This window comes from Coloeus monedula, assembly GCF_965178545.1.
Source record: "Coloeus monedula genome assembly, chromosome: 2".
In the NCBI taxonomy this organism is placed as follows: domain Eukaryota; kingdom Metazoa; phylum Chordata; class Aves; order Passeriformes; family Corvidae; genus Coloeus; species Coloeus monedula.
In genome coordinates this window covers 8716730-8740700 of record NC_138782.1, presented here as the reverse complement: position 1 = coordinate 8740700, position 23971 = coordinate 8716730, and the positions used below count along the sequence as shown (strand labels likewise).

The 23971-nt window shown below is 42.6% G+C and overlaps 1 protein-coding gene across 1 annotated transcript in view; it reads right to left on the bottom strand.

The window, feature by feature from the left end:
* PCSK2 (proprotein convertase subtilisin/kexin type 2) overlaps positions 1–3022 on the bottom strand; it is a gene marked incomplete at its 5' end in the record, with an annotated part of 110381 nt that extends 107359 nt beyond the window's left edge. The window contains one exon of the mRNA XM_082277139.1: positions 2843–3022. Within this exon, the coding sequence (XP_082133265.1) occupies positions 2843–3022 (180 nt within the window). The remainder of the gene's footprint in view (positions 1–2842) is intronic.
* Positions 3023–23971: the final 20949 nt, after the last annotated feature.

Sequence of the window (23971 nt, the reverse complement as noted above, 5' to 3'; positions counted from 1 at the left end):
GATCCTAGACGTAAACAAAAGCACCTGTTTATGTAAGCACCAAGCCCTTCTTAATCAATTCATGGAGCACTGAATTTAAAGCACACATTTAGCCCACCTGATATCTTGTAGTCGTTTCAGAATGATGGCAGGAAGCATGGCCAAAGAATCAGTTAAAAAGCACATCATGCAGTTCATAACATTAATCTTAAAGGCAATGCTTTCTCATGCATTTCTGCAGAAATCTGCTGTTAAGTAAATGTAATATGCACTTGCTCAGAGATTGCTTATTGGGGAAAAAAACATGCGCACTTAAAATACCTCATTTAAAAAACAGCTCCCACAAAGTCATGTTAAAAGAGATCTGTGATACCCTAACAGGCATAAAAGAGATCTTTCTCATACACATCTTGAAATCATACACAACTAAAAAAAGCAGAATCTGCTCTTGTGTTCGTACTGGGAAAGTCCCTGCGCTGAAAAAAAGGTGATTATTTTCAGACAATGGCTCTTCTCCAATATGGTTAAAGTTAAACCCATTTTTTTTAAGTAAATAACTCAATTTATCATCCAAACAGCATGTGTCATTGAAGTGTATAAAAGATCACTTCTGCTTGTGGTGTAATTTGGTGGGGGTGGGGGGGGGGGTGCTGGTATTTTTTGAATATTTCATTAGACAGCTTATCTACACATAGTACTTTCCCTCAGGAGTTTCCCACCAACAGCTCTGTGCTTCTCTTCACACGGCCACGTTCATCCTCCTGCACTGTCGTTACCACCATGAAAGCTGAGTCTGCAGACTGTGAGTTGCTAGACAAGCCTGATGATAGCAAAACAGAGAGGAGACTCTTCAGCAGTACTGAAGAGCCATTGGCATAAACGTCACGAGCTTTTATTAGCGGCCAATTATCACCACCCAAACCCCGTTAAGAATGAAGATTGCTATCAACCTCTCATGAATTATCCTCCAGCACAGCCAGCAAAATGTCAAACCCTACCAACCTTTCCTCTTCCCTAAACTTAATGCCTTGCAAAAGGCAGGGTGGTACTTCCTTTACAGCTGGGGAGGAGGGATGGGAGGCTTACTAGCTTTCCAAGGACTGGGACAGTATAACCCAGAAACCTTGAGACAGTATGTGCCAAGTACTGCAACCACCTGCTGCCCCACGCCATGAGCACACACACACATCACACCGTGGCTCTGCTGGGCTTCAGAGATACCCACACCCACAAGAAACAGCCCTCCAGTGGCACGTCCTGGAAAGCAGGTACTCTCCTCTTGCACAGACTTACCCAAGGGATTTCCCTCCAGCTCTCTCCTGAGATGAGCTACAAGGCTGATTTCCACGAAGAAGTCTCCTAATGTGGCCAAGACATCCTGGGTAGAAGCATGGTAGAGGGGAGAGGATTCTAGCAGCCCAGAAGCTGCATTTCTCCATCCTACAAAATCCTCTCTCTCTCCCTGTCTCTTCCCCACTTGGACTAGAGGATCATTTGAAAGCATCTAGCAAGTCATAAGAAATTGAGCTGTGCAGGAACATACTCTTCTATCTTAATAAGGCCTTATCTGTCAGATAACCCCAGGATAGGAGGAAGAGAGCACAATCAGGAAGAGACTAGAAGAGGAAAACTGTTGACCAAAAAGCTGTATCTAAATTTCATATAACCAAACCTAATCCCCACAATTAATCCTTTCCCAAATGTATCAGCAGCCCAGCTCTGTCACTATCAGGACAAGGCTGAGAGCCTAAAACAAAAGCATCTTATCAAAAGCAAGAGTTAGCTGCAATCACAGCAACAATGATCTTGTCCTCATTTCTCTAACAAGCTCCCACTGGAGTTGAAATGAGGCAACCTGAGGGAGGGAGTCTCACTTGATATGCTTTTTTAATTTTTATTTTTAAATCGAGGTTTAAAGCCATTTCACTCATTCAAGTTCAGGGTGCTATTATAATTCATTTCCTTGGATGTAGGACCAGGCTGTCATTGCATAACTGCCAGGAAAAGAAAAAAAACAAACAAGCAGCAGCAACACTCACAGCCTGCCTTCCTTCTACACTCCAAGTAAGTCTGCCAGGAATTTTATTGACTAGGGCACTCTATCAGCCTCTCCCTGTTTTCACCCCAGGTCTTACTGTACCCTGAAATATTTAGAGGTCTAATTATTATTTGAATGGGAGAGATTTCTAGCAGAGCTGGACACTCTAGGAGCCAGGAGGAGACCTGCCACTCTGGCTGCGTTTGATTTTCTAGGACCTCAGGAGCAAAAACAACCTCCAATGGCACTTGAAGTTTCCTAACTTACATTCATTAGTGAGAAGCATTCATTGCTTATCATGCTTAATATTAAGCAACTTCCTCAGCCTAGAGTAATCCTATTTCTCTAGGAGAATAATAGGGATATTAATAAGCCCACGAGCATCACAAACTTGAGTGTCAAAACCCCTGTGAAATCTTCTATTTAAATTGTGTGCAGGCTTCTCCATAGAGATGAGGCTTTCATTTTTTCGCAGGTGCTCCGATGCCCGCTCCTCCGTGGCAGGATGTTTACATAGTAAGTCAAAAGGCACCGAGTTACCATGTGGGAAACTCCGCTCTCTCTCCAGTCCAATATAACCACCCTGCTGGGCCAGTGCCGAGGAGCAGTTGCAATGGCTCCTGGCACCGCTATTCCTCAAAGCCCCTCGGGAAGCGGGGATTAACGCGGGCACAGCGGGACGCGCTCCGCACCGTCCCTTTCCCCAGGTGAGCGGCGGGCAGAACCGGCCTGGGGCTACCCCCGCATCGCCGGCATGCCCACGGCACCACACCGCACGCCCGGAGCCCAACGTGAAGGGCACCGCGGCGCTCAGACCCTGCTTACCTTCCGCACCCCGCCAAAGCCGTGCTCCGCCGCCACCCGCTCGGCCTCCGCCTGGCCCCCGTCGTACAGCTCTACCAAGAAATGGTTGGTGTAGACGGCTCCGCGGGCTGGGGCGCCGAGGAAGTGCAGAAGGTAGAGGAGGAGGAGGGAGCCCCGAAGCAGCGGTGGCCCCGCCGGCATGGCCTCGCGCTGCGCGCCCGAGGAGGCAGCCCGCCGGGCGGGCGGGCGGGCGAGCAGGAAGCGCCCAAAAGACGGGAGGGGAGGAGGGGAAAAAAAAATTAAAACAAATGAGAGCGACAGAGTAGGAGGAGATCGGCGTGGAGAGCACCGGCCCGGCGGTGCGGATCTGTATTCCGCGGCGGCCGAGGGGCAGCAAGAGCCGAGGTGGATGGAGGGGGGGGGACACGCCGCGCTGCCAATCATGGGCGGGGAGGATCGCCCCGGCCCCCCCCCCACCCCCCCAGCCCACGGCTCCCGGCTCCCGGAACACTCCGCACGCCTCCCCAGCACCCCACCCCCGCCTCACGCCCACCTTCCACAGTCCTGCCCCTACGAAGCCGCACCCGCCGATTGCGCCCGCACAAGCACGCACCAGCCCCCCGCCAAACCTCTAGCCGAGCCCGGCTCTTCTTCCCATGGGGCTGAGGGGGAGGGTTGCCGAGTGGAGGCAGACGGCCCGAAGCTGGAACCTATACACGGTTGACTGTGGGGACAGCAGAACGAAAGACTTTGGCAGGACCTTCACCGGTGGGGCTGGCACTCAGCTTATGTCTTCGGCCCAGCAAACACAAAATATCTGGAGTTCCCCCCAAACCTCCCTCTCTAGCCAGAAGCCTGCACCAGCTGCTCACAGGGCCATCAGCAACCAGTCCCCATCCCTCTTCTCGCAAAAGCGAAGGGACAGGGAGGTGGTCAAACAGTCCTAGGGCAAAGCCAGGGAAAACCTCAGGCCCAGGGCTCCTCACTCTGCACTGACTCGCAGTCTATACTGCCAGGATGCTCAGGAACACCCAGGTGTCCAGGCTCCCTGAGCAATCCCCAAACAGTTTTCAGGGGATGACTGGCAGGAAAGTACTTGGGCCTTCCCTGTGCTGAGACAGCCAAGGAATGAGAGTGTTCCATGCACTAGTGGGATTGCAGTGATAGCAGCACATAAAAAGTTTGGGAGCTCAGTTCTGTAAATAATCTGCCATCTGCATAACTCTGATTGGAAAGCAACAGTACAGATTATGTAAATTTATGGCGAAGTATAGCTTAGCTTGTTCCTACAGATACATCTGGTAATTTGTCGTACCAAAGGTTGATCCTTTGATGGATCCCTGAATGATCCCCTGGGAAAGACTTGGGGCACAGAAAGCACAAAAACTTAGTATCACCTTTAAAACAAACAAAATGATAGATTTACTGTAATCTGTCCAGAAAATGGTCAAATGGAGTACAGATGTTAAATAAATTGGGGAAAACAAAGGAAAAATCAGAAATCACAAAAAAGACTTCTTCCATTATCTTAAAATGCTTTAGAAAATTACAGAAGAGCTGACCACATGACTGTGAATCCAAGTGAGCATTGGTTTGTCACGACAAATTATTGGTTTCCTTCCTCTGGATAAAAGAAATCCCTATTCAAACAGAAAGGAAATGGCAACTTGAAACCTAATCCAAAGCCGAGTTACATCAACAGAAGTGTTGTAAATGAATGACTGATGTTGAAAAAAATCAAACATAGGGGAAAGGTAAAACAAGGAATGGCACAGGAGAAAAGGAAAACAGCTTTGCAGTCTCATTAAGAGATTATGTCTGTAGAATTCTGCTTTTAGATGCTTGTTCTAAGCAGAGACAGCTATTAAAAACAACTTTATATATTATTTCTTTAAGCCAAGTTATTTATTTTCATCAATAGTCAGCAACCCCTCTCCTTACAATATCCTTCCCAGTATTAAAGTGTTTCCGGGTAACTTGGGGCCTGTGAACTCCTGGATCAATAATACCTACTGGTGACTGCTTGACAACCAGTGGAGTCCCTACTGGTTTCCATCCACAGCTGTTCCTTGGTATCAGAAACAAAAGGAAAATAAAAGCTGGGGAAAGGCATTTTCTCTACTTTAAATTCCTGTATGTAGGTTTTTCTTTCCCCAGAGGTCTTCCCTTGGTTCACACACCTCTTTTTATTTTGTTGTCAGTCCATAAAAAGAGGAACATCAATAATAAAGGCAATGGAACAGCCCTCCTGGCTCCCTCCTACCAGCAAGGCAAGATCCTGCACACATTCAGAAATGAGGATCATAACACAGGTCTGGGTGAGGGGTGTGACTAAGTCATTCACTGAGCATATTCTGACAGTCCCAACTGCCACCTGGCAGTACTGCTCTGCAAGCTGGTGCCACTAAAGAGACATTGCCAACAAGGGAGCACCCACTGTCTGTAGCTTGTAAACCTCACAATGGCAAGCTTTGATGGTTTTGTCTATGGGATGGTAAAAAATAATACAAACTTTAAGAAGGATTAGTTTAGGAAAGACTGGTTTAAAAAGTAAAATCTAAACACTGAAAAGAGAAAACTCCATCAAAACCAGCAATTTAAAGAAAAATAGTCATTATGTTGACGACTACAGAAGTTTAAGACCAGAAAGGACCACTGGGATTTCTCACCTAGTACTTTAGGTTAACTGTAGGGCTTATTGTCATTGACTCTTGCATGTGGTCTGTAGTCCTTTTTTTCCTTAACATACAAACGTTGAATTAAGAATCAAGACTGATCTATTACAGGGGAAATGTTCCAATGAGTGCTTACAGTCATTTCTAAAAAGTTATAACTCTGCCTCTCTTTAAAATGCTGATCAGTCCTACATTGACTTCTAGGTTTTGTTGTCACTATGAACTTTTTCATGGAACTGCTGAACTATTATTTTCTCCAGATGAGTTTTAAGGTTGTGATGATAAAGACATAGAATTAACACTCCGTTGAATGTCTTCCTGTAAGTCATATTTTCCATCCCTTCAACCGTTGCCATAAATCTTGTTACTCCTTGAATTGTGAACTGTAAGTGCATCAGATATTTTTTCAGCAGGGGTCAGGCCAGTGTTAAATGGATGTTACATCACAATTCAGATATTTTTTCAGCAGAGGTCAGGCCAGTGTTAAATGGATGTTACATCACAATTCTATTCTTACTGGGTACCCAGTCTTTCACCAGCTGAGGATTTGATTCAGCCTCCATGCTACCGAGTCTCCCTGATGTGCAGCAAGTGCTCATGCTGACTCACAGACCTCTCACCCTCCCTGAGTGGTCTTCAGGCCTGCTGCTCTCTAGGACAGGTTATTGTATCCCACATGGCCAACAATCTTTGTACCTAGATATTTATTACTCTACTTGGTCAAAATACACATAATTTACCTACATGGAGCTTTCCAAACAGTCCAGATCACTCAGCACTCATCTCTTTTACACTTTATGGCTTTCTTCTTTAACCTACTTGTGGTGGCCAGTGGGCCTGTGGTATCAAGGAACAAAGACAGTCCACTGGTGAGACAGTCCCTAGTATCAGAGAACCTCCCCAGGTTAGGGTGACAAAAGAGGCTTCTCCCAGGATGATCTGTTCTGGTATGTTAATGTACCCCAGTTCTGCTTACCTGGTTGGCTTGTTGACCTCTCCGCCCCTTGTTACCATATATGTCCCTGCCCTAAAGGTTCTCCACTCCAGGTTCCCCCCATTGGCCCTTGCGCCATCACCACGCCCTCAGAGTTTCCCATTGGCTCCCATACCCTAGTCCCGCCTGCGTACCGCCCCTGTGCCCTCAGATCATTGGTCCCTGATGCTCGATCCGCTGCCATACTTAAACCTGGACCCTGCGTTGTTCTCTGGCTTAGTTCCTGGAACCTTGATGGTGTGACTGCAATAAACCCTGCCTGTGGAACCCCACACAGAGATCCTTCCAGGCTCTTTGTCATCGATCCATTCCTGGAGCTATCTGTGCGTGTGTGCATGTACGCGTGTGAGTGTGTGGCGGTCCTGCTGAGTGGCTTCACTAAGGAGATGCTTTTAGGAAGGTTGCGGCACCTCATGCTCTGGCACCGACAAGCCGCTGCAGTCCACAACACCTACTCACTTTATCAGTAATGAGTTTATATTGATATACTGGATTAGCAAGATCTTACAGAGATAATTCTCGGCCCCAGTCCTTTGGAACCTCTGCACAATCAAATCAACTCTGGCAATGATTCCCAGTTTGTAATTATACTTAAGAACCTAGCATTTAATCAGTTTTCAGTCTGTGTCTTAAAGGCCATTTTGATTTTTGTGTCCTATTTATTTACTGACACATCACACAATATTAAGGGTCTCCCAGACACAACCAATGTCATAGATACAATGGATAAAAAAAACTACAATTTTTTCAATTTCATCAGGTACTCCAGTAAAAGAGACTAAGGTTCCCCCATAAATTCTGGCTTGTCTAACAGAAGGCAAATAAACAGCAATGCTAGCTTTACCAGTGAAAACTAAAACAGTGCTTTAAAAAATGATATAAAATTAGTTTAAAAATTCCAGTTCCCAAATGGATTGCTGACTACATTTTTAAACAACCATTAAATACTACAATTATTTTACAACAAGTAATTGGCATTCACTATGAGGTCCATGAAGTACTAACTTTTAAGGAGATGTTTCTTTCCCTGGGGACTGCGCAGGATGGTGCCATGCCAAGAGACTAGTATGTCAGAGAAAGTTGCAAGAACTCATTTCCTTGCTGTGGAAGTGAACAGAATCCTAAGTCCAAGATTTAAATTGCTTTCATCTTTAATCATTCATCCTAGCAGATGCATGAGCAGTAGTGTTCTGAAAAGCTGGATACAGAATATTGCAATAATTAAATTTCACGTTATGAGAGAACAAAACACATAAGCATCCTTTGGCACAACTCTGAGTCTCCCTTAAACCTATCTTTCTGAAGCTGCGAAATGAGCATATATGCTTTAAGTGGACTCTGGAACAGGCTCAAAGATAATACCCACATTTAGAGGAACAGAAATGGGATTAAAAAAGCTTGAGATTTCCAAAGAAAAGAATTGGATGCATAGTTAGAAAAGCCACAGTTGAAAGAAAGTGAAACAATATTATTTGACATTTTTATTTAGAACAGGGAATGAATAGACCTATATGAAGAAAAGCAAAAACTAGAGAATATAGAAGAATATAAAGCTTATATTGTTTGTTTATAGAAGAACATGCATAACTGAATGTACAGAATTGAAAGACCGGAGTAAAATACTATGAGGAACTGCCACGGAAGTTGAGCTGAAAAATCCCCTGCTGAGTTGGCCCACTACAGCCACAGGATAAAAGTCACTTCAGGACTCTAGAAGCTCTCTAAAGGTATGTCTATCTGTTAGCATTGCTGTGGATCATCTTATGACAGTGTATAAAGGCAAGTTTTAATTGGTTTTTTTGATAATGAGCAGTGTAGGTATGAGCAAAGCAAAGCTGAAACTATGAGTAAATGAGTTTAGAGAGAGTACAGCTACACTTTGGGCTGATTTGGTAATCAGCCATGACTGTCTTAAAGAGGATTTTCATAAAACACATCTAGGCCATTTTAGTACAATGATGAAAACATGGATGTATGAGTTACGGCAGCAAAGCCAAGCATGATGAAGCCAAGCAACAGCAGTGTTTCTGTGTGGAGGTTCTAGATTAAAGAGCTTGGGATACTTTTATCTTAGATGACTTCAAGATAATTTTCTCTATGTAAAAATACTTCCCTGACCATTTTCATTGCTTTGTACTACCAGAATATTTTATTACTGTTGCAAGTATATTAACAATGGCAGCATTATTTATAGTCACATGGATCCTGATCTGTTGCATGTTGTGTTAAATGTTGTTAGTGAAGAGAGAGGGCTACAGCAGGGACTCCTTCTGTGTCTAAGATATGTGAGCCCAGGAAGGTTAGTAGTTACCAGGCACAGGAATGAAGACCGAGGATAAAATATTTTGTGCCATCGCCATGTGAAACTGCATGGATCTTTCAAAGTTAAAAGACAATTGGAAACTGGGAGCCTATTCCACACCTTCTAGTTACATAAACTTTAAGTTCCAGGCAGAATCTTTTCAATACGCATTTATTTATGCAAGTGTTATGCTGCCAAGTGTCAGAGTGAACATATAGTAATTTAGTGACATGATAATGCAGACAGTAAACAGTGCAGTTTTCAGCATCCATTGCCTGCAGGCCAGCAGGGCTGTGCAAAGAGAGCAGGAGAATGAATGGTGTAATTACCTCTTCAAGCAATTTGGGTTTTCTTTGATTTATTACTTCCAGACATAAGGACCAGAGGGGCTGTTAAGCAACATGGTACCTGACAGGGAAGTGAAAACTCTTGAGATAACCAGTGAACGTAATCTCCTACACTTATTTAATGAGGGTACAATCCTAACTGAATAGAGAGGAATAGCTTACAGGCAAAATATACATTTACAAAACAGAAAAATAAAGCCCTTGAAAGAAGGGTTTGAGGTTAGGCCTGTGCTGAAAGCCTCAAGAGACTATGGCATGTACATGTCTGCTTGCTAAATAGGAATATGATTATCCATGCACAAAAATTGTTTCCTGAATCCAACTCTTAGCCACTGTTTAATATCCATGTAGACAAATGTTCAGCTTAGGCAGCTATGGCAGAGAGGTACTAAAAGTAATGAAAATATGTGGTTCATTTATTTTAAAAGGATATGCTTGCTGCTTTTGCCAGACCTGTTTGCTTTTTCTGCTACTGAGTTCTTTGCTGAAGACTGTCTGTCTGGAAAAATAATGTCTATGCAAATGATCTTAGAGAACTAGAATTGCTCAGCAGTCAGTTAGAAGCAGATGGTCTCAGTGACATTTTAGAAGATAACAATGGGTGAGAGAAAGCTTCTAAGCAAGACCTGGAAATACTAGCTTAAAAAATAAGCCAAAACAAAACCAAAAGCCAACAACAGACTTCAGGGAAAAGGGTACAAGAAATCCAAGGTAAAAAGATGTCTGTTGACCATGGGAATGGTTGCACTGAAGGAAAATGACTGGATATGTGGAGTTAGGGACAGAGATCACGCATCAGAAAAAAAGATTGAAAGTGGAACTCAAAACAAAACATCAAAAGATCCAGAAAGTTGATCTCCAAGAAGTTCACCCCCACAGGTAATGAAAGTTTCATCAATTACTAACTAATCTAACTGTTTGCTTTGGGACTCTCCCAACTGTGTCTCAAATTAATTACAGAAAGGCTGAGAGATAGAATGAAGTAATTACAGTTTGTTCAACTCCACCTTGCAACTGTTCATCTCTTTGACAGAGAGGAATGTGTGACAACATGCAGGTGGGACATAAATAATAAAGAGCTCTTCAACTTCGGTAGAACACCAATAGTGAACATCTGGCTCAAACAACAAAACAAAACAGATGTCCCCAAAAATGCAATTTATTGCAACCATAACTCGTATGTGGTGTCAACAGTTCCATGACACTTTTTTGGGGTGTTTGTTTCCTAATAAAAAAATGTTGAAAAATCTTGTATTTACTGTTTCCTTTTCATTCTAGATTTCCATTCATTCAAACATGTTATGCTCCCCACAGAAGGCTTGATAATTTTTATCTTAGCAGTTAACAATCATCTATATATCTATATGAAACAAAGATATGTTTGTAGAATTTTTTTTTATTTCCATGCATTAAAATTTCAGGCTTTGCTTCCAACCAAAGATAACAACTCAGTAGAAAATCTATAATCTGTTTTTTAGCACTTGATTTTAAAGAAAAAACAAGAGGAATGATCCCAGAAAAGTAACTTTAAAAGGCAAGATTGAAAATAAAACAAGAAGTTGTTCCCATCTGAGCTAAAAGCTCTCTATTGAACAGACTTTAGTTTGCGCCCATAAATTAGAGATATGACACCATATATCCAGATAAATATAGATTTCTTTCAAGTTCATCTTTGAGATTTCAAGTTTCTAAAATGCAAATTAAACTCTTCCACTACTAACTTTGTTCTACATATTGATAGGAAAAAAACATATGAAACTTATTTGTATAAATATCCCTTTGCTGGGATTTACAAAATTTCTGTATTTTCTATTTTAAATTAAAGCCTTGCAGCCCATAGAAAAGTACAGGCCAAGAGAAGTAAATTATCTCCACCATCTCTGCTGGGCTGCTTTGATCACCTTTCTCACAATTCAGCTGCCAAGTACTACCAGACTTAAAGTTCTTGGTTAATGACTGAGGTGAATTAGTCTGTGATCTTCCTAGTACCAATTTCACACACCTGCAGTTCACCTTCCACCCTGGAAAAGACTACAGACCAGCAGCTTTTCCATCATGTCCAGCATGAATTCCAGCAGGAATTAAAAGAAAATCCACAAAATAGCTTAAATCATCATACCAAAATACCAGCTTTAAGTTATAGATGTTTACCCCATTGAGATGCATTTCCTTCAGGATCTCTGCATAGCTACCTTTCCAGTTTTGTCATATTTGGGTGCCTCATTCCCAGCCTCTGCCTGAAAACCTTTTCCTTGAAACCAGTGGTGTTTTTGCGCTCCTGGTAGGGAGGCACTGGAGCTGGAATGCAGGCACAGCCTAAAAACTGTGAAACAAAGTGCAGAGGATGCTGCAGACAGTCTACTACAGATACTGGTTTGGGAATTAGGAGAGTCAGTGTGCCATATCCCAACATGGTAGGATTGAAGTTAGGCTGCCACCACCCATCAGCCCAGCCCTCTGTCACCAGTTGTGCCACAAAAAGCTGTTACTAGAGGCCACAGCTGATACAGAAGAAACAGGTTAGCAATGGGAAAGACATTGGGAGAAAGGAAAACTTGACTTTTTCCCTTCATCTCATATGCATCTGGTGTAATGATTACTGAGACTGTTTGGACAAAGAAACCTCATTCCACTCAGAGGTTCAGAAGTGCTTGTGCTGTAGACAACAGCAATAAACAACCTTTTGCAAAGAAAAATGGAGGATTTTCTAAAAGGCAGGCCATACAAAGCCCACTGAAATTCAGTGGGAGATGGATAACAAAGCTGTCTATTCTTTGAAATTCTCCTCTGGCAGAAAAATTTTGTCTGGATTTTTAGCATGTAAACAAACATATCTATTCCTCCACCTTTGTTTCTGTAGTGCTGTCCATTTCCAAATCATTAAGAAGTATATGCATATTGTCACGCTAAGCAGTATCATGGCTTCCTAAACAATTCACCAAAAGCCACTACACATCTTGAATTTAAAAAGCCAATTTTCAGTAAGAAAAAAAAGAAAAAAATATTAACAAGTAAATCACTAGGAAAAACACATGACTAAGCCCCTAAATGCATCTCCTATCATCATTCTGTTCACAAAGAAATGCATTACCTGTTACTACTTCTGCTGGGAGATAATATAATGAACACAACAAATCATGTGCAGGCTGTGCTCAAGAGTTCATTTCAAAACTACTGCAAGAAGCTGGTGTTTGGCTACAGCTTTATTTCACTTGTAGAAAATAAAGAAGCCTCAAGAAACAGATGAGAATGCAAGTCTTCAATAAACATCTTAGTATGGGAAAACTGAAATTTAGTTTACTGTGTGGTTTGGTTTGGGTGTCATTTTGGTTTTGTTTTTACTTTGCTACATGATCAGATTTCAAAAAATGAGAACCTCTTTTCCATCAGAACAACCATGCTGGCTTCAAGGTGGGGAGCCTTTCAAGAGAGTTCTTTGCAATCCTTATCTCTTGATGGGAGCAGAGCTGCATTAGTGTCCAAAGGCAAGACTTCCTATTCAGGAAATTTTCCATTTGAATTTCAGCTCAGAGAAGAGAGTACAATACCAAATAAGGAAGCGAGGCTGACACTTCATTTGAGACAGTGCCAAAATCAAGGTAAAGGAATTTAGATGGGAAAGGAAATAAGAGGTCTGGCCTTCAAGACAGGTTTGCCTTTGTATGCATATCTTGCCCACTATATATGATAGGACACTGGTCTTGGCAGAGCCATCGACCATTTTTAAAAAATGAAAGAGAGAGAGCATCTGTGTGCATTGTTGTTTTGCCCAAAGGCTTGTTTTGACAGGTTCTTTTAGTCATATCCTGTTCAGGTTACTCTCAGGAGCCATCTCTTTGAAATATGGTGATACCTTCCGTGGAGAAATTAAGCAGAAGGATCACCAACATCATGAAGGGCATCATGAAACAAAAATAGTCTCAATGGGAAATATATCAATTCTGTCTTCTTATGGAAGTGCATAATGTAGAACAGTCCTAATAACTTTTGGTTATTAAAGGATCACAGCAATGCATTGCACATACTGAATACCTGTTTGTATAACCAGAAAACACAAAAAGGAAAAGAAATTTAAAAAAAAAAAAAAAAAAAAAAAGGAAACAACCAGAAAAATGGAAAAGGAAAAGAAAAGCCTGCACTGTTCTATTTCATATGTAACAATCATGGATCTTATAAAATCATTGTATCTTTGTATGGACTCCTCTGTGTGATCACTGCCAAAATGTGGGACTAAGTACGTCCTTATATTAAACTGATACAGGCTGAACACTGAAAAAAGGATTTTTTTTTTTTTTTTTTTTTTTTTTTTTAAATAAGGAACAGATGGTCACCTTATGCAAGCAGCTGTTGTGGGGGGGAAAATTATTCACCATCAGGCATCAAAGGCTAAAAATGGTCAAATTCAGATGCACACCCTCCTGCTAAGTAGTGGTACCAGCATCCAGACACTAGCTGATACAAGACAGGAGAAGTGAGGCAAGAAGGTTCCTCCTGGTCAGCTGTCCCTGCTGCTCTCAGTGGGATATGAGCCATACTTTCAAATCTAAGCTGGTGCTGAGCAAATCCTCCAACTATGCCTCAAGGTGGTTTTTTGATGTACAAGTTTAATGCTAACAAGTGGAATTGCCAAAAAAGTAAAGAAATAAACAACATGCAGTCTGCAAAAATTAAAATCTATTTATTTCAGGAGATTTAATTCCAGCACTAGGTGGCATTGCTCTAAATCTTTCAGTGCCTCTCTCCTGAGCTCTTTTCTGCATGGGTAATAATCTAATGGCTGCTGAAATACACAGGCTTCACTGAAGTGGTGCCAGCCATGCTGCTCAAAATGTGCGCAATGTGTCAGGCAATCTATAGAATAAGAGATATTGTTCTGAGTGTGATCTCAACTCTTCTGTTTGCTACTGTAAAAATAAACACAGTCAATAACCAGATGTTCAGTTTCTCCAACTGAAAGCCTCAGCCTACCTCAAAGCTTCTATAAAACAACCCTAGCACCCTCCCCTTCACAGTCACTCTCAAAAATCTTCCTGCCAGGGACAACACAGTGGGTTGTAGCTCATCTTCATGTGTAACATGACAGCTGTAAGGCCAGGGCTTTTTATCAGTCCACCACACTACTGGGTTGACTTATTGGTCTATGGAATTTGAAAAGTATTTTTTAAAGTTGTCTTCCTTTTCTTTTGCTAGAACTATTGAATTGTATGTGAAAGCCATTAATGAAAAGTCTAGCAGTATAAGAGGAGTAAAAAGCATGAATATTTGCATTATCTCTAAGCATGAACATTTGCATTATCTCTAAATGTGAATAAAGTTTTCAAGAGCATGGAACTTATACAAGCCCTCAAACCTTCACTTTCAAACACCCTTAGCAAAATGTGTCCCTAATTCAATTTTGAAAACTACTGAAATCTCGTTCTGACTGCACCAACCAAATCTTAGGTACTGTGTCTGAGGCTTATCACCCTATGTACAGTGGTACTATATCCCAAGGAGGGTTTAAAGCCTCAAGGAGATAAAGTTTAACCAAGTCCAGAAATGTAATGCTGAAATCCCCTAGCCTGTAATCACCTAAAGCATAGACTGGGTCAAAAGACTGTCTATGCACTTCATATTCTGGAGTTACTGAATATAAAGTAATAAAGCAGAGTCTTGGAAAAGTGACTAGAGCCTAGAACTCCTCACGCTCAGCTGAAGACCTCAGGCACCAGATAAATCATGACTCGTCCACTTTAACCTTTTCAAAAGGACAAATGAGGACAATTCAGCCCCTCACACAAGAAAGTCCTGCATGTTTTCTACCTTAACTGCCTCATCTTCAGTTCTACTGCTAGATTTTCTCTTCCTTTCCAAGACAAACCCTTTAATAAAATGTACTCTGAGGCCTGAGTGACACTGTCTGCTTTACTGATTTGACAGGATGATTTGTATTTGCCTCTGTTTCAACAAATCAACTCCATTAAATCAGCAGCAATGACCCTTCCCATTTTCCTGAGCTATACCAAGTCAGAACAGCACTGTGACCAGTGATGCTTCTGTTCAACAGATTTTATCCTAAGAATTAGGTGATTTGTAACACTCAACATCCCTGAGTTTTAAGAGAAATACATTCCATCTTCTTTCAAACCATTTCAAAGACAGAGTGCTGTTCAGTAGAGGAAAACAAGACAGTCAAACAAAAAGTAGCTATTTTCGCTTTCGATATTCCATGGAAATAATTTCTGAAAGTCAAAGAATTGATATAAAACAACCGTTATCTCCTTTACATTCTTCCCTATGTGTCCTCTCACTCCAACAAGCACGCACACAAGCATCTCCAGCTCCAAGGAGCAAGACACAGCCTCACAGAAGGGGGTCAAGGAGTCGCTCCCCACTGTCTGATCCCATACAGCCTGAGCTTCATTCACCAGGTTCTCCAATAATTGCCTCAAGTCTTTGTAACTGAACAGGTGGAACTGTTCAAACAGACTGGTAACACTCATCTTTCCAAAGCACTTGAGCTCTAGGATAAAAACATCTCAGCTCTAATGGTAATTATTGTTTATTCTACAAAGGTCTTGAATACATAGTGGGATTAAAAAAAGGAATAAATGTTTCAGCTCTTTAACGGAATCAGTTTAGAAACAATTTAGATAAAAATCAGTGAACTTCCCTTATTCTGGCTTCCATGAAAATGTATGTAAATCAGTTTTTGAACCCTTTAGAAGGAGCAGGAAGAACTGCGTGCTGTGCTCTCAGCTCAAGGTGCATGGCACAATGCCGGTATGCTCCTTGCCTGAGAGACACCACTGATGTCCTGATACAACAGTCCTCCTTCTCTCCCTTCTTTACTGAAACAAACTCCTTGATAGCTACAGTTGGGAAACATCCCCTCCTTCATGAATGGTATAGGGTTTGTGCCGGTTTGTACAAATTTGGAGGAAAATATCCTCTGATAGAAGGTAGGTTACAACCACCCCTCCCCCACCAGGTTTGGGGAAAAAAAAAATTTCCTCAAAGGAAAGTGAAAGAGATAAAAACTATTTATTTAACAAACACACGAGAAAAGGAAAATACCAGTAAATAATAAAACCTCTCGCTGTGGAGAGAAAACCTGGGAATATTTCAGAGTCCTTCTGTAGGTAGCTTCTCCCCTCCTCCTTGGAGATGGGACGGGGTGGGACCTACTCCAGGGCCTTGATGGCAAAAGTCCTCCTGATGTGTTCTGATGTTGAAACAGTCCAGAAAAGAAGAAGGGAAAAATCAAAGTCCCAGGAAAACAAAGTTCAACTCTCCGGAGGGAAAAAAAACCAGAAAAACTGGCTGAAAAAAGCAAGCAGGGTGCCTCTCTGCTCTCTCGCTCCGCTGCCGCAGCTGAACACAGAGAGCCGTCTCTATCTCTGTGTGTCCTTGAAACACTGCTTTGAAAGTTCTGCTCAGTTTTTTTTCTTCCCCCTCCCAGGCTCAGTTTAAAGGCACAGAAAGGCACAAATTAATTTCTGGGCATAGGGCGGCAATAGGGAATACACATCATAAAGTCACCCCAAGACAGGTTTTATTTGTTTAGGGATTTTTTTTGTTGTTTTTTTGCTTCTGACTTCCATCCAATCACATAAATGGCAGCCACTGGTTAACATCTCATTTCCACTCCTGCTACCTTGCAAGTACCATTTCTTCCTGAAGTAGCCCAGCGCAGATGGACCAGTATCGTTCATTTGTTCATACTTTGAAAATCACACATTGAATCACTGTGATTAAGCGGTGACTGTCACAGCTTGGCACTGCTGTATAGACATGGGTTAAGTGTACCCATTATACCACTGGAGGACAATTAAGCAGTCTGTTAATAATCTTTAAACTGAACGTGATTGCTAGTAATATATTAGTCATTTTAATAAAAGTACCCACATATCCATGATAAATAATGGTCCTGACAAAAGGATTTTAAAAAGGAAACCTATGTGGTGATTGCATGCCCTCAAAGGGAAGTGGTTAAACACATGAATTCAGAGACTGAATTCCCTCAATTCCAGTGTGAAATTCACCTACAAAATGGGGACATATATATAAATTAGGGATATCTAATTTAATCAGGCACCCAGTATTGAAACACTTGCATTCAATTTTATGAGGAAACATGAAGTGCCACACTGGTTCTCTCTAGAAGAAACTGACTGGAGTCTACAAGGATTTTAATTTTTCGGCAGAGAAACAGTCTTTTCCTTCTCAAGAACAGAGTATTCTTATTTATCCTTGGCTTCTCCAGCTGCCTATTTAAGGTCTGGCATTTCTCTTCTGAGGAAGCGATTCTGTTCATTTCTGTAGCATCCCTCATGAGAGTCTCAACAGGGCTGAGCACTGAAAGGAAAGGTCACCAGCAAATCAAAGCAGGAGTGGGTTGTGAGCTGGCACTCACAACAGCAGGAGAAGGATGTCTTTGTGGTTACAGGCACATGGCTTATTGCAGCTTTCTTGACCTCCACAGATTTGGCTAAGATGTTAGATCTGAATTTCTTTTTATTGAATATACACAGTGAAGTCAAGCAAATGCTAGGAGGGAGAATGACTTCTGGAAAAAAGGCATAAAAATCATAGGAACTACTCACATGTGTCTAAAGGAAATTATATCTTAAAATCAGTGTTTGTTGCAAGGTTAAAGAGCATCTGAAATTGAAGTATTTATTAGCTATTTTTCTTCTGATAGTCATTGATAATTGTTAGTACCTAACACTTCTGACAAAAGCAGGCTTTCTCTGTAGTCAAGAATGTAATGGGTTGCACTGGGAATATTTGAAATAATGTATATAATTCTGGTCACTCAGATTCAAGAAAGATTGTGATTGCTGCAGGTATTTAAAAAATACAATGAAGGCAGTCACGGGAACTAAGAGGCAGCCCAAACATTGCAAAGTCCAGCTGTGGTTTTTCAATCAACCAAAACAGAAGAGAAGGGATAAGGCTGCTCTGAAAAACACAGAATCACACATGTAAGGGAAAGCACTGACAAAGAAGGGGCATTTAAGACTAGGCACATTATTGTTTTAAAAACATATCCCTCTGGCAGGATAACACCTGTACCTTTTGTACTTAACTTTACCAGTTCTGACTACATTAAACCAAGGACAACTGAAGGCAAAAATCCAAAAATATATGGCAAGAATATCTTGACCTGACCTTCTCTACAAAACAGTACAGGAGACCTTGATCCAAACATGACAGCTCAGGTTGCAGTTGTACCTTGAGGGCCTCCTTGGGAAAAGATGGAGGTCTCAGAGCCTCCTTAAGGAAGAAAGTGAGCTGCAGCTCCCCTTCTGAACTGCCTAGGATCAGTCAGGATCCATTGTGCTGGTCCTCTCCTTCCTCAGAGCCCAGGGGTGTCTGGAAGATAGAATGGTTTTAAGGGCTCAAGAAACTTCAGCCCTGCTCCTGTTTGGATGTGGCAAGGGTAATTACACCCTACCAGCTGGGCCATGGATGCTGCCCAGGAAAATGTAGGGATGGAATTAATTAAGAAAAAGTGGCAAAGGTGCCTGAAGAAAGAATGTATGAGTCTGAGGGAAAGGAAAAGCGAGGAGAGAAGGCAATGAGAATGCAGAAGAGAATGAAGGAGTTGAAGTGAAAGATTGATAAACCAATGAAAATTTAGAAAAGATTTTGGAAAGAGACACATAGAGAAGAGATGGGGCCAAAATATGTGCAAAGCCCATGCGAGAAAGCAACTGTGAGAAACTGCTATGGGAGACTAAAAAACTGAGCAAACGTGAACACAATGCATATTTCTGTCTGTTGCAGTGGGGATACTGCAACATACATATATCAAACCAGGAGTCCCGTGGAAAGGAAATATATATGGACAGACAGATTCTTGATAGCTGTTTCAGAGATGTTTATTTTTCCAGCCGCATGGCCGGGGCTCTGCCCAGGAACTGTTCCAGTCACCGGACCGAGGGTCCTTCTGCCTGCGCAGGGAACACAAACCAACCAATGGGAACGAGGCTGAGCAGGGGCAGGGAAACCCCGTGTCTGTCCCCTCAGGGCCCCTCTCCCAGGGCTACACAGTGGGGAGAGGAGACCCCAATACCTATCATGCCAAACAAGAAGCCTCCTGTTTGCCTCCTTCCACACATTTTCCCTGCAACAGTTTCCATTTCTGGTACAGCTGCCCAGTGTTCATCTCCATATGTATTGGTTCTAGTATTTGACATAGCATCTTGCAAAGCACCTAACACCAGCTCTAAATAATCAGCTAATGCAGTCTCTGTACATTTGTAAGGGCTGGAATGCAGCACCTTTTCAGCACAGCATCATCACAGTATGCCCTTAAGACTCTTCAAACAAATCCAACTGGTGAACAGGTATTAACTTATCATACAGTTCCCTGGAGCCACTGTAAGGTTCAATCTGCCTACTAGATTCACCACACAAATTCCTGAGAGGTCACTTGAATTACATGTAGTCTTTGCTGGAATATAAAAATGTTGAGGTGTGAGATGCCTCAATCCCTTAAATAAAACTAAATTACTTCATTCCCGGAAAAGGAAAGGTGCTGCTTCAGCTCCGTCAGACAACACAACTTCTGCTGAAGTCAACAGAAATGTCACTGATGCAAAGGGGGCAGAACAGATTGCAATTCTGCACTGTTTTTATTTGGTAGTAGTCATCTCAGACATGCAGACTGTGCCCCAGAGTGTGTTTGCACACAGCTCTGCTGGTTCTCCAGCAGGACTGCTTATGTGAACACAATTTGGCACTAGCTGACTTAGGTATAAAGCTGCAAATTTACTATTCCTAAGCTTTCAGCACTTATTTGCTTCTGGCTTCCAAAAATTGCCAAAAACCAGAAACTATACCTTCTTTTGTGAAATGACAGAAAAGTGGTAGTCCTCCCAGCTGCAGAGCTGTAAAAAGATGATTGCTGTTAGACGTATTTTTTCTGACTGTATTTTTACAGGAGGAAATCTGTGCAAGTATGTACAATTCAAGGTCACTTCCTTAAAGATGTTAGTTGAAAACAGGTTGGTTTAGGTTTTTTTAAGCACACAAAAATCCTCAGGAGAACAAAGCTTCTTTTATTAGAGAAGCTGTCCCTATCTTAAAAAAACTTCTTTAGAGTCCATTCAGGCCAAATCATTCCTGGGATATTTGCAACCACCCATTTGCACACACTATGACTGTCTTCTAGCAGTCATCCATCTCTCATGCTATTCCTTGGCTAAGGGAACACCACTAAAACTCAGGTGTCTCTTCCTCGTAAACCTTTAATCTAGTGCAGCTTTAGTCTCTAATCTGTTAATACTCAGGATTACAGGGATCCCCAAGCCCCAACTACGTCTGCCTGATACACGCTCTGCTGCTTGTATTTGTAGGGCTACTAGAACATGTTTCGGAAACAGCTGTCTGAAACAAAGAAAGAGAGCATTGAGGCATATCTGCAGATGCTTGGCACAGTATTCCTTGGCTCTTCCTTGGGCTGAGATAGTATCAGTGACTTCTTTATCCAAGGACAATAATGAAAGGAGAGTAAAGATTTTTGAAATTTGGCTTGCTATTTTTGCAACAGAACTAACAGAATGACAAACAAAATTCATATATGTACCTTATAAAAACAACATAAAATTTCTAAAAGCTTTAAAAATTATATAGGTAATTTCTGTCCTAATCAGTCTGTTAATCTCAATCATGAAAAATCTACAAAAAGCACTTTATAGAATTAGGTTCCCTAATGCACTATGGTACTCAAGCAGGTTATCTTTGCAGAGGACCAAGGATATCAGTGACAGCAAAAATACTCTCTAAGTTGGAAACTTTTTATGAGAATAATTTTAATTTAGAAACTGAGCAAATACTTCTGCAGAGATGGAACCGAAACAGTGGGCAGGTGAAGCCTTTTTACCTTGAAACACATTGTGTACTCTTTTCAAAGTGATCTTTCAGTCCTGCAGCTCACTTACTTGCCTTTTCCCATCTAGCACTGCAGAGCAAAGGGCAGGGTTTTAAAAACACTGTGTCCCAATGTTAATAGCAAGAAAAACATCATGGGGATGGGATAGGATGCTGACAGTAAGTGTTCAAATCTGGGTTTAAGGTCCCGAAGCAGATTAAATTTACCACTCATTTTGGCTCCAGGATTCCTTGCACTGGTCATTTAAGTGCCATGCTGCACTTAAACACGCAACTAACACTTGGGGCTTTTAGAAACCTTTCTCAGAAGAGATCCCACGAGTAAGGAAGGAAGCTGACTCCGGAACTCAAGGCACATTCAAAGATAATACCTGGGGGAGAGCTGGGGACCCTAGCGGCTCCACCATAGGGTGAAGAGTGACCATGTGCCACTGTCAGACATGTCATGCGTCCACCACCATTAAGGCACTGTTTGTATAAGAATGGTTAATGACATGTGAAATGCTAGAAAAGAAAGCGCAAAAGTTTGTGCAAAGGAAAAAAAAGGTGAATAATTTCAGCAGCCTTTTATGTTTTATGCCATAGAATTTGAGACTTTGCCCACAGCAGGAGGTATTTGAAGTTTTTCTCTTCAGAGGTTGTGGATGACGAGGGAAGATGCGGACAATCAATATGATTGGTGAGCAAGCTTCGTTTATTAGTGATTCTGCAGTTACATTTATAGCCGGCTTTATTAACTAATCATAGCTGTCTTTAGTTGATTGGATAATTCCTAAAGGTTACATTTTCTTAGCTCTGCCCAGCTGTGGTTAGGGCTGTAACTCACATCCTTGTCTCGCTGACCGCAAGATCCTATCTTTGTCTAGCAGGCAGGCTCACGGTCATGCTGACCTTGCTCATTCTTGTGGTTTGCTGCTGAGCTTTGCAGCAGCTCTCAGGTTTCATGTCCTCTTTCTTGCAGCCATTCTTCCACAATTCTCGTTTTTTCTTTCTGCACAAGCAGGACATTGTTTGTGATCTTTGTTACCTGGCTCATAATGCAAGAATAAGCTATTTCAGATAATAAGCAGCATGGCAAAAATTATACTGAGCCAGCAAAGAGCTTCTGTTAAAATAGTTCGCATCCAAGGGGAAAGATTACCAAAGAGGCTAGCAAGCCATTGATCAAAGGGGTTGCTTTCTACAGTAAGCTTCTGAGTATGCTCTCGCAGCCATTGCAGTTGCTTATGGATGGAAGTGCTGTGATCGGATAGATTAAAGCAGCGCATTCCTTCAAATTCTTGGCAGCCATGGCCTTGAGCTAGTAATAAAAAGTCAGTGGCTGCTCGGACCTGCAGTAGTGCATGGCGAAGGCTATCTATATCTGCAGCGAGCTTACCCAGCACATCTGAGGTGGCATTCGCCTGCTTGTCTGCTCAACACACGAGCTTTTTGAGCTGGGTGAGGGGGTGTGCTGAGGCGACTCCTGGTGCTAGGAGTGAGGCAAAAAAGACAGCAGGGGGTTCCCATAATTCCACATTGTCTCTGCAGTCAGGGCCTCACTGATGAATGCTCCATCGTGATCATTTGGGCGTGATGTTTAGGATTTGCTGGATGCTAGGGGCAAACATTGTTAGCTTCCCAAAATAACACGGTCCTCCCATCAGCTTAGAAGGCACTCCTGGCCATGCTGTATCTCCGCAAATAAGGAAGGTTCCCGAGGGTAATGCCCTAGGTTCTTGTGGAGAGTCCTTAACTGGCCACACTGAGCCATTGCAGTAGGCGGTGCCGTTGGAGTACCATGAGGTGGTGGGGCTCAGCCATGTGCTATCATTGATCGGCTGTTGGGGCTTTAAATTGCCGTTATAGCCATAGTATCCAAACATAAGGCAATAGGGACCAGGCTGGGAACCTATGTTCGAGCGTAGATGTATTAAGGCCTAGGGCGATCTTTTGCGCTTGGGCGGCTAAAGGGTTCTGCTTAATTTGAAGGGTCTCGCAGATGTCGAGCATTGTGCTACCACTCATCACAACACGAAAGGCCGAGAGCGCGGCTTCTGGCTCTTGATATTTAGAGGTGTAGCTTTTGAGGCTACTGGCCTTTGTCAATGGGAACCCGATAAGGCAGGTACGAAAGGGATCGGAAGGCGTGGCTAGTGATAAGCAGAAGGACTCTTGGCCTGTCTGGTTAGCCCAGGTGACCCACATGTTCTCTCGGTGGCCTATGCGGTGCACGATCACCCTGGCGGTCCATCCTAGGGACTACAGCAAAGCGACGGCAAAGGCAGTCCCAATCCCCATCTTCAACCTCCCACAGCTGGGGAATTTTGAGCCCTACTTTGCAGCGATGCCCAATTATGTAAGTGGCTGTTTGGGCCATTAATCGAGCCACTGCTTGCCAAAGATCCCACGCCAAAACCCAATTTGCCTTTTGGTTCACGTCTTCAATGAGGTTGACTGCTATCTCGGTAGGATACCCTGTCCAGTCAGCCAAGTCTCTGGCCCAGGATCTTTGGGTCCCCCTGGTGTAGCAGTTGTGACACAACCGAGATCGTAAACGCTCTTGGAAAATCCACACCTTACGATGACAACTCCCACACAGTATTTTTACCCAAGCGTGACACCTTATTTGTCCGCAGTGTAAGCAAGTGTTACACTGCACACCTTGCCACCCTTGCCTCTTAATCCAGCTTATTAGGTCCAATAGTTCCCGCTGAGTAGTCCAGTGGAGGGATTGACCGAGTTGTTGAAGCGGATCTCTAGTTGCTAGGTGGAGTTGGAACAGATGTCTTTGCCTGATCTCATGGCGACTCTCTGTCATCTGCTAGAGCAGGTTGGGTCCAATGGCTCAGTACCCACAATGGACCTTTGGCATTCTGGTGGACTGTCTCATGGGCTTGCCGTGCGAGCTGAAATTGATCGAGGGGCACAGTGATGGCGGTCACTAGTCGATCTGCAAGGGCATTGCCTTCT